Genomic DNA, 12,262 nt, shown 5'->3' with positions numbered 1-12,262 from the left:
CATTTTCATTTTTATAATTTAAAAATACAATGATTTTGAAATATTTTATTAAAGAATTATATAGTAATATAAAACAAAAATATTTATCATTATATATAAATTTTACTTTGAAATATTTTATTAAAAAAATATTTTATAATATAAAACAAAAATATTTATAATTATATTTAAATTTTAAAATATTTAATTGAAACCAAATTATAAAAAAATATTTTAAAATATTTAATTAAATAAAAAAATAATTATTATATCAGGTAATTATTATATTTCTTAATATGTAATTCCATAATTATTATATCTCTTATTATGTAACTCTAACTCCATATAGTATCTTAATTTTGTATATGCTCTCACATTGAGGGGATAATATATCACTTTTGTTCCTCAAATTGAATGGATAATATATCACTTTTGTTTAATTCGAAGATGATAAATTACAAGTGATGATAAGTATTTGAGAGATGATAAATTAAGGGTGATGATAAGTGATGATAAGTATTTGAGAGATGATAAATTAAGGGTGATGATAACTATTGCCATATATTGTAAGTGATATGATATCATCTCATTTTGATTGGAACTTAATTTTGTTTTTAGAACTTATTTATTTATTTTAAATGATATTTATTTACTTATATATAATTTTGTGTTTGGATTTTAGTAAATATATTAATATGAAAATTATTTATTTTGATTTGAATTTTATTTTATTTTTCAGATTTTTTTTAAATGATATTTTTGTATTTATATATAAATTTGTGTTTGGATTTTAATAAATATATTAAGTAGTACATAGTTATATTTAAAAAAAAAATATTGGTGATTTTTTTAATTTTCTAAAATTACAATTTTTTTTCAGAATTTTTTTAAAGTGGACAACAGGAAAACTGGTTTTTGTATGTATATATATTACATAATTAACCCACCAAAAAATAGATATTATATCATATTATTACAGATTGATAATGCAATCCTTGATAACTGTGTAATGTTAATTCATTTAGTTCTAAGGAATAGGAGAAAACTTGACCATTGATTTTTAAATCTCCCAATCTTAATTTACACTCTTCATTAACACATAAATCTACATCTCTTCACCAAACTCTGAATCAGAAAAAAGAAGTGTCCCAAAACTGAAACCCCTCATAAAAAGCATAAGTTTAAACTTTGTTATTTGCCATACACTCTAAACCTCATAAATACTCTATAACTTTATCTTAGTAAATACCATAAATTAAGCACGGTCAAGGTCAATTAAAGTATCATCGCCACAATTGGCCATTAAAAGAATCAAGCAGGGTCAAGGTCAATTAAAGTATCATCATTTTCCAAAAGGATTCCCATAAACCAACGACAAAATGTATTTTTGTATTGCGTATTCAGTGACGAAGTAGTATAGATCATCCAATGTCGTCACCGCGTAAGTCGTTGTGCCCACTATTTCCTTTTTCACATCCTAAGCAACTAAACTTTGAATATGCCGCATTTCACTTATCCAGTATGCTGAACTTTATTTGACTAATAAACGTATCCTTCTGAATTTGAATATATTACCACTAAAGTGCATTTTCATATCTTTATATCCACTACTACACTTACTAATATATTAATTTAAAATATATTGTTTGATTAGATAATAAGTTTTTGTAATTTGTTTATTTGATTAAATAATAATTTTTTGTTTTTAGTTTTATTTTGATTTAAAATTTTATTGTAAAAATAAGGGTTTTATGGTGTTTCAAATTTTGCAATATTTTTTTAAGATAAGGTCATCTTTATAATTGATTCTTATTCTCAAATCTCTTCAATGAGTTTTAACCCGGAAGCTTAATGAAAATTAAATTTCATATAAATTAACTAATATAAACTTTATCAATAATAAAAAAAAATCTAACACCTGAAAAATTGTTTATTAATCTACATGTCCATGCTCTGCAATACCTAAGCTCTAAAATCACAACCAACACTAAAATTATTAAAATAAGTTTCACTTCTCTAAGGTATAGAATGAACTTCAAAAATACTAAAAACAATGAAGTTCCAACCTATTTCCTAAATAGCATGTTATTGGGATGAGTTGCACAATTTATTTCGAAAAATTTAATTTTGAATATCAAATTCAAATCACTCAAAAATATTCTACCTTTATAAATCATATTATTTGATATTATAGTATTCTAATTCCACTTAAATATATTATATTAACTTAATTTCATGTAAGTTTGTATGTACACATCAATATTCATATTTTACATAAATAATATGCAATTATATTTTTTTGTATTTAATAAATATATATATACATATAATATTTTTTATTATATTTTTATTATAGTACTATATATTATTGAGAGCAATGAGAACATTCTCACTTAACATAATAGATAATTTTGTACAAAAAATTACTACTATTTTACCAAGTAAAACAACAATTTCATAAATGTCACAAAGTTCAGTTTAAAAACCTGTCTCTATAGACTTGCACCCAATTCATTGGGACACAAAACTTGTGCCTTTACCACTTGTACTAAATTCCTTTGACTATAATATAATATTATTAATATTAATTTAAATTTTCTCACTTTCATTTTTATAATTTAAAAATACAATGATTTTGAAATATTTTATTAAATAGGTTATAGAATAATTTAAAACAAAAATATTTATCATTATATCTAAATTTTATTTTGAAATATTTTATTAAATAAATTATTTAATAATAAAAAGCAGAAATATTTATCATTATATCTAAATTTTAAAATGTTTTATTAAAACAAATTATATAAAAATATTTATAAAATATTTAACCAAATAATTTTTTTTTATTTTTTTATTACATCTCTTAGAATATAATTCCTTATAGTTTCTTAATTTTGTATATGCTCTCAAATTGAGTGGATAATATATCACTTTTTGTCGTGGGGATAATATATCACTTTTATAGTTTCTTAATTCTGTATATGCTCTCAAATTGAGTGGATAATATATCACTTTTGTTTAACTTGAGAAGTGATAAATTATAAGTGATGATAAGTATTTGAGAAATGACAAATTACAAGTGATGATAAGTATGGTCAAGTGATGATAAGTATGGTCATATTATAGTGATATGAAATCATCTAATTTTGATTTGAATTTAATTTTGTTTTTCAGATTTGAATTTATTTATTTATTTTAAATGATATTTATTTTATTTAAGAAATCGTCTATTTTAATTTGAATTTAATTTTGTTTTTTAGATTTGAATTTATTTATTTATTTTAAATGATATTTATTTTATTTATATATAAATTTGTGTCCGGATTTTAGTAAATATATTAATATGAAATTATTTGATTTTGATTTGAATTTAAGTTGTTTGTTTATTATTTTGTTTTTAATTTTTTTTCCTTTCATATTTGATTTTTTTTTTTTTAAATCATATTTTTATATTTATATAAAATTTGTGTTTGGATTTTAGTAAATATATTAAATATATTAAGAAGTACATAGTTATATTTTTAAATTTTTTTGGTCTTTTATTTTTATTTTTTATTTTTCAAAATTGCAAAATTTTTAGAAAAATTTTAAAGTGGACAACAAAAAGTTAGGTTTTATAGGTATATATTTTATAAAATTAATCCACCAAAAAACAAATATTATATGTCATACTACTCACATTGATAATGCAATTCTTGATAATTGTGCAATGATTATTTATTTAGTTCTAAGGAATAGAAGAGAACTTGATCATTGGATTTTTAAATCTCTCAATCTTAATTTACACCCCTTATTAACAGATAAGTCTACATCCCTTCACCAAATTCTGAATAAGGAGGAGGAAGTGTTCCAAAACTGAATCACCTCATAAAAATATAAGCTTAAGTTTTGTTGTTTGCCTAAAAATCCTAAACCTCATAAATACCCTAAAAATTTAATTTAGTAGATACCATAAATTTTGTAGGAACCATAAAGCATCCCTACCCTCATGCCATGTCTTAAAATTATTTTTATATTTATTTTTATCAAAAATAAAAACTATAATAATAAATAATTAAATTAATTAATTAATTAATTTAATAACTAAACTCTGGATTTTGATGCATCATTCTTGCTATTTATTCTTTAGAATTGATTATTTTTTCCATCTTTATTTTAAAGATAAACCACATTAATTAATTAATTAAACTAAATTTTAATAATACTCATTAATACAAAAACATTATTATTTAAAATAAATTTTAATAATATCATTAATACAAAAACATTATTATTTAAAATACAATAAGCAGTACAAAAAAGATACATACAATAAGCGAACCTACTTGGAAAGGAGGCCTGACTTCTATATTACAATTTACTTATTAAGTACAGAAGTCGAATTATAATTACATACAAGTGTCTTACATTCCGATTAATTTTCTGCAAACGGACAGGACTGTAAATTTCTGACGTTTTAATGCTATACCAAAACTATACCGATGGTGTTCAGCGATATTTCATTCCACTAGAAAGCCGAACATTATCTACATTCATTGGGAAAAAGGCTAATCCGCTTACAGTCAACTATCAGTTCGGGAGCCCACCATTGAGCAATCTTGTGAACCAACCATGGATCAGTCCAGTGCGCGTTTTTCAGATCCGTCGCCGGGACCGAATTAAGCGTGAGCGTCGCAGACGGAATGAAATGCACCACCTTTGAATCAATGCCAATGGCGGACAGAAACATGTGTTTAATCGAAACCGGCATACTCTGCGTTTGATTGAAATACTCAACATAGCCTGAAGATATCTTGTCATTTTGATTAACATAGAGACAGGGAAACCAGCCGTGCAGAGCGACAAACGCTTTATCTGACTCGCTCAGGCTGCGTTCGTCCATGCCCCTCTTGCCATTGGCGACCGTGTAATTCAACAAGAACTGGCGGATTTTGCTCAAATCGGCTTTTATTTTTTGAGGGAGAGCGGAAAAGAGCGAAGGGAACGGCGGATTGAAAAGGTGGGCCTCCAGGGAATGCCCGTCCTCCACCATGTGTCTTCCCACCAACATTCCGATGGCGGCACCGAGGGAATGCCCGGCGATCCACACGTTCTTGGCACCGTGGGCGCACACATAGTTGTGGACGAGATTGAGAGCCTGTTGGAAACGAGTTGTCTTGTGGAGTCCGTTTCTGAGGATGTGTAGATTGAGGTTCATGTCTCTGAGGAAGGACTCGGGGGTGTGGTTATTTGTTCCTCTGAAAGCCACGACAATCTCGGGCACGTCGGGGCGACGGACCTGCCCGCTCCACTTGAACACGGCACCCACGATGGTCATGCCCTCGTTGGCTTTCTCGACGAGCTGGAAATTGAAGAAGCTCCACCACTTCTCCGCCAAAGCGTCCTGCCCCAGCCTGCCCGCCTGCCGATCGAATTCTAGGATCTGCACTGCCCTCACTAGACTGGCCGCTATGCATCGCCTGTGATTCGGATCTGACCTGCAGAACAAGAAATGATCGAAAGCAGTGAAACTAAAAGAGTTGCCACCGACTCTAAAAAGCGGATGAAATAGAGAACATGATTTTGGGGCAAGCATCGCAGTGGTGTGATTATTGATGTTGTTACCAGTCGATGTTAGTGAGGTGGCAAGGCCCTGAAATTTCGAAGATCTGGCGCTCGCTTACCATTTGTTTTTGGCGCTCCCGGCATTAAACTCAGAGAGTCTGTGGCACCAGAGAGATTAATATAGATTAACGAATTTATGTTTTGGAATTATGATTTAAAAAGTTTCTTTGCTCGGAATGGAATCTTGCAAATAATTTAGATTTCTTTGGACGAGTCCGGATGATGCTTCACGTGCTTCGATTTTGACAAGTCTGTATGATGCACAGTAGAGATGCCATTCTTCTTTTCCGAATTCGAGCAATCCTGCCAGGTTCGTCAAGTGTACAATTAAAGCAATTAAAAATTCCCACATCTGAGAGACGAACTATATGTCTGTATTACGTAACCAAAGACCAAGGGGCATGCATCATCTACCAGTCTGCAAATGTCGTCACCTTTACATTCTGCGCTTTATTATATTCCATTCTCTTATTTTCATTTCGGAAGCAACTACACTTTAGATACGTTGTACTTCCAATATGCCGCACCTTACTGGACCAATAATATTATCCATTGCAATGTATTGGCCGAATAATCTGTGGCACCAATGGGCCTTAACAGATACGCTGCACTTTATTGAACCAATGGTTTTATCCACTTCAATATATTGGTCGAATAATCTGTCGCAGCAGTGGGCCTTGGAATACATTCCTCTTACATGGTAAGCAGCGTATGGGTAAAAGCTAAATGTAATGGCTAGTAATCGAAATGATTTTTTTAACATTGGTCGGTATTACATGTAAATTAAAGTTTTTAAGCTTTGAAATTTTTGCAGTTTATGAAATTTCTGTATTAGTTTTCAAGGACCAATCAGCCTAATCATTATTTTATTTAGCTTTATGAGAGCAAAGCTCAGGATAAGAATAGATAACGAAAAACAAATTGAAACAATTAGAAACTGAAATAAACTAATGCTAGTATTAAATCTCAAACATTTTATGTTAATCAAACTATATTCTCCATCACTACATGTACTCTTGCCATCGCTCTTTTAAGGCTTCAGAATCAGAACTTCATATGCCTATGCCATCGGTGGATCGGTTCATCGATTGGTAGGACCTAGGGGTACAAGTGCAGGCAAAATCTACTGGATCGATTGCCTCATTAACAACTTAATCGATCGAGTCAACAAAATCAACAACATTCACTGACTCTGCCCTACCCTTCCCTACGCTTCTATGCTGGAGGATCTGAAACCAAAGACTCTGTTACTGCTTTTGGGTGAACTAGTTCAAGACCAATGCCTCGATCTCAATCTACTGACCAACAAAATCATGGCTATAACAAATGCATTCAATGGGGATGGAAAGTAGAAGGATGGGTAGTACATGCACCATGTCTGGTCCTAAATCTTTCACTCATCGTAGCATAGATCAGGACCCACTAGGATGTTGATAAATGGATAACTATTGTAACCCAATCGAATCGAACGCCCTAACGAAGTTATAACCCCTTACCGAAGTAATAATCCACTAGAAGCACAAAAGCCTTCACTCAATAGATTCAATAGATATGATTGCCCAACCTATAGATAAATACACCCCCCAACCTGAGATATCTTTACCTACCGAAAGAGACGCTGACCAAACACACCTTTTTGCTAGACCCACCTTCTCCCTAATCCAATCCTATAAGGGGACCCCTAGTGTGAGTTGGTCTTGCCTTCCAATTTGGTCTTCTTAACTTCTGAGCTAGTCTTACCCGTTTCTTCTTACTTATGGGCTGACCTTTGGTTGGTTCCCCTAAATCTGAGTTGGCCCTTTGATTAAGTGAAGAATAATACCTTAACTTTCCCAGGGCCTTGTGAAAGTGATTGGATTGCTAATTTTTCTTGTTGGAAATGTAAGTGCCCCAATCATGACATATTGGATTATAGACAGTGTTATTGGTGGTGACCTTTGATAGTCCCTAAATATCCACCTAAAGTTCTAATGAACATGCTAATGTAGTCAATGGCCGATAGTCCAAATTCACTGATCTAAATGGGTGGTATCTCCCCTGTACTTCACTTTCTCCCTTCATTCAGGAGGGTAGGTATCCCTCTACCCCTACAAAATCCTCTATGACTGGTGTACCAAAAAAGGCTAAATGCTCAATGTGAATGGGCATGTGGCTGTAAATATATTCCAGGCCAATGAACTTCCTCATAGCTGTGCGGGATATGTCAATTAGGACTCTATAACTGCTCTGCAACTTCAATTTTCTCTAACTACTTCTCCTTCCAATTCTCCATTTAGAAGAGTTGATTTTACGTCCATCTAATATACTTTTATCTTCCTTGAACATGCATAGGCCAAGAACATTCAGATAGCTTCCATTCTAGCGATAGGAGAAAATGTTTCTTCAAAATCTATACCTTCAATCTATATATATCCTTTGAAAACCAATCATTCCTTGTTCCTGGTAACCTGTCTATCCTCATTCAACTTATTTCTGAAAACCCACTTTGTGCTAATGAAATTCTTGTCCTTTGGTCATGGTTAGTTCCCAAGTATCATTATTTTCAATCTAATCCAATTCTTCTTTCATAGATTCTACCCAATGTTCATCACGACTAACCTCTTCAAAGTTGTTAGGCTCAAATGTGGCTAAGAGTGGAATTCAAGTTTTGGAACCCATTTGAAAAATAACAATGAATTTAAAGCATGAATATTTCCTAAACCTGGTTGACTAAACAAGAATGATCATTTTATTTGAGCACTTGAAAAAATATAATGCCCTACACTAAGGCCACATCCTCAACCATGAGTCTAACAAAGACTATCATCATTGCAGAATGTTGTCATTGTTTGTAGCCTACCATCCACTAGCTTGAGTTGAAGACATTTGTTGTTGGACACATAATATGTGTGTATGGATGCATATTATATAGAGTATGTTATAACATAAGGATATTGAGCTAAATTTTATTTTATAAGCATATTTTATTTTTGGTTTTAAATTTGTATTTTTGTCACATAATTAGTAGTCGTGGGCGGCTGACAAGTTATTTGGAGGTTTCCTAGAAGGAGTCAAATTGTAGAAGGTTTAATTCGATACATGGTTCTATATAGTGATTTTGGTCAAATAGAATTATGGAAGAAGCACTAACATCAGAATTGAGAGATGGACAGTGTTGAAGTTATTATGATTTTGTTAGATAAATGTGCTAGTGGTTGTATTGCAGAAGATCGTTCGAATGAGTGACAACTTCTAGGGTTTGATACTTCATTTTTGGAATTTGTATGCTAAGTTGCATTAAAGATATCATCATTGGAAAGGCTTATGAGAAAATTGTTGTAGCTTGCATATTGCTAGGGCTTGAGAAAATAAAGGTTTGCTGGTTTGAAGACAAACAACATTTTCATTCTATTAATGAGCTAGGGTGTGATGTGCAGATTAGGAAGAGGCATAATTATTTATAACATAAATGACAAGCAAGAGAAAAAAACATTGTTGTAACCTTTTCAAATCCAACAATGTACATTCCTCAACCTAGAGCTTCAATAACAAAAACCACCAAATACCAATAGCACATATCTTGTGACATTATTGACCTCAACAACATTTCACCAAATCTTGTCACTATGAAAGAATTGGACTACTTGCTTGAGTCGGCTTGAATGATTTCAATAGGTCGGCTTGATTGCTCATGTTGATCACAAGTATAAATATATACCAAGTTTCTGCTTTAAAAGCTGGACAAGCAAGCCTTCTAATCCATCGCACTATGCCACATATGATTATATTTGATCTTTACTCTTTACTTGCTTATTTATGCATCAATGGTTGGCCATTAGATAAGAGGAGCTATCACCTAGTCTTAAAATTCTTCCTTCACAACATGGGCACTAAATTGTGGCTATAAAACCATTGTAAGATTAAACCATAGCTTGAGTGCTGTGAGGTCCTCAAAAGATGTCATTATATAGATTAGCTTATCATTGCAATAGTCCTCGAGTATGGTCAACTTATTTTCCTTTAAGCTTTGTTCCAAATTGTATCTAGATCTCTATAGTCCAATACTTATGCCCAGACTGGTCGTAGAAAATAGAGACCTTGATGATGTAAAGAACTTGCATAATAGGCCACAATAGACCTCATCTCTTAGAATTTGAATGAGGCCACATGAAATTTCTTCTAAACTTGGTGATAAGTCTGTTCTCTTTACAATCTTCAGACCTAATAGAGATGACTATAAGACTCAACAACTATAAGATGTATGTCGCAAAGACTTGCAGAGATAACCTTAACTTATGTCTTTGAGAAGGTCGAAACAATATCAAGTTATTTTTTATTAGTCTGCAACCCTATCTTAAGACTCTTACTTGATATGTCTTTAAATTAATATGTAAAAAAATTAGATAGCAATACCACATGGAAGGAAGGCTTCTCAACTGGTTCTGTGACAAAATTTGATAGCCAAGTGACTTCATTTCTCCTCCTGCAATATAGTAGGTCAAACAATTCCCATACCCAATAGAACAAATCCATAATTTTTGAACCCTTCAAGTTCCCAACCTCTTGTGTGATGTTTAATGTCTCTACAAGGGTAGAAATGATAAAAGATCAATCACAAAAGAAATAAGCTTAATTCTAATTATTTTTGAGATAAGATGAAGCTCCTTTTTATATATATGGAAGGGCTTCATAAGAGGAAAAATATCCTAATTTGGAGGGAGACATCAAATTTAAAGTTCAAAAAATAATGGAGGTAAAAACCCGTCTGGGGGTTTTTGAATTTATAACTTCACCTGCCTTTGGTGCCAAAACGCTTACATGCCCTTGGATTTACAAAAAAAATGATTTACAATCAACCTTTTTCCAATATTTTAGTTGTTGGAGAAATGCCTCATTACTTGACTATTTGACTTGATCCAATAAGAGCTTCCACACCATCATCCTTTGAGGTTTTTTTCCAACTAATTGGATCCTTTATATTCAAACAAGGATATCTCCCAAACCGTGAGGTCTCTTGTGGTGTGCCACATACCACTAGAATCAGATTGATGAGAAGAATCCATCAAGTATGACCCTGGCATGAAAAACTATGAATTGCTATGTCATTTTGGTTGACAAAAGGTGGGGCATATCCTAGTGCTGCTTGGGTTGACATCAATTAAAACAACATATCAACATTATCTAATCTCTTTTATTTTTTAAAGACCCCATATTTCTTCCCAAGAAAATAAATCCATATATTCCTTGAGAATTCTTATAAAAATGAGATGTAGTATAAAAATTTACCTAGTGGTGGGACCAACAAAGGTCCAAACACATGATTGTGCACCAATTATAACATTCACTTTTCCTTTGTAGCACTAAAGGAGAATATTACCTCATTTTGCTTCCTATAAAATTAATGTTCACAAAAATCAAAGTCCATAGAGAAATTAGAGATCCTTTATAACAACCCCGGGTTAAAAGTTCTTGTAACAAAGGATAATAAAGGTAAAATAATACAAAGGTCATGGGACACATATTCCAAGTTGAATGTTGGGCAAAACATCCTTGTGGGTGTCACTTTTGGTTTATTATGTCTAAGGAAATTGGCAAAGGCATTGGCAAAAGCAAAGAGGCATTAATTGACATTTATTTATGAAAATAAAAGAAAATAGGAGGAAAGGGAGATGAAAGGTCACATGTTTTCATGAGAGAAAAATTGAACGAAAAATAGAGGCAATTGAAGAAAATAGAGGCCTCAATAATAAAAAGGATTCTGAGGATCAGTTCACAACTTTGTCAGTTTGGCTTTGGAATTAGTGTTAGAGAGAGAAGAGCACCAAGAGGAGAAAACAAGCAAGAAAGAAAAGGAAGTCAAAGGAATGACAAAGAAAGCAAAGGACACGCAAGGTACGCTGGATCTGTTAGTCCCTTACAGGCAAACAAGACTGACACTAACAAGATCAAGTAGTTTTTGTAGGAGGACTTTGCAAGTAACAAGTTGCATGTGTGATTTCCAAGGTGTTGAGTGAATGCATGGTACATGCATTTGTGTATTTGGTTATTTTCTATCATTGGCATGGTTTTTTTTGGGTGTGACATTGGTTTCAACCTTGTCTTGCCATTTTTGGATAACCATGGTGATGAGATTCTTTTCTAGTTGAGATTTGGATTTTTGGAAGGTTTTGGAACCGAGTAAGGTGGTCTCAGGAAAATTCCCATGGGTTGGGGGTGGAGGTGGTTGTGGAGACAGACAAATTACTCAAGGTATTGGTGAAATTTTGAGGTATCCAAAATTGTTTTGGAAATTGGGATCTCTTGACCAGTTTTGGTGAGATCACGACAGCTTGAGGGTGGAGGTGGTTTAATGTTTGAGAAGCCCTAGTTGTTTATGTCTTGAGTTCCCACATTCATGCTTGGAATATGGCATGAGGAAGATTGGATGAAAGAGAGATTTGGTTCAACCTAATCTATGGTTGGGTGGTACATGGAAGTCCTTAACTTGGTTGGATTTTGCATATGTTAATAAGAGTTATTTTCCTATTGTATTCTATGATTACTTGTACTTGTTGCTATGTGGCTTTGATGGCTGCTATATTATGGTAAATATTCTGGTTATATGCTGGTTATAAGCATGGTTCCATAATAGGCTCTATATATGACTCTTTTATGTTTTGATTAGTTGATGAATGCTTAATGAATGCATGGGATAAGAAAT

At 32.1% G+C, this 12,262-nt stretch overlaps 1 protein-coding gene across 1 annotated transcript; it reads right to left on the bottom strand.

The window, feature by feature from the left end:
* Nucleotides 1-4,317: 4,317 nt before the first annotated feature.
* On the bottom strand, nt 4,318-5,691 carry LOC149209222 (GDSL esterase/lipase At4g10955-like). The gene is made up of 2 exons (XM_089394242.1): nt 5,584-5,691; nt 4,318-5,456 (listed from the first exon to the last, which is right to left on the bottom strand). Exons 1-2 carry the CDS (start codon nt 5,643-5,645, stop codon nt 4,502-4,504), a joined length of 1,017 nt encoding a protein of 338 aa, XP_089250368.1. The 5' UTR covers nt 5,646-5,691; the 3' UTR covers nt 4,318-4,501.
* Nucleotides 5,692-12,262: the final 6,571 nt, after the last annotated feature.

This window comes from Pinus tabuliformis, chromosome 1_2 (assembly GCF_031772625.1).
Source record: "Pinus tabuliformis cultivar Carrire ecotype Pingquan chromosome 1_2, CPIR1, whole genome shotgun sequence".
In the NCBI taxonomy this organism is placed as follows: Eukaryota; Viridiplantae; Streptophyta; class Pinopsida; order Pinales; family Pinaceae; genus Pinus; species Pinus tabuliformis.
This window is presented reverse-complemented; position numbering and strand designations above follow the sequence as displayed.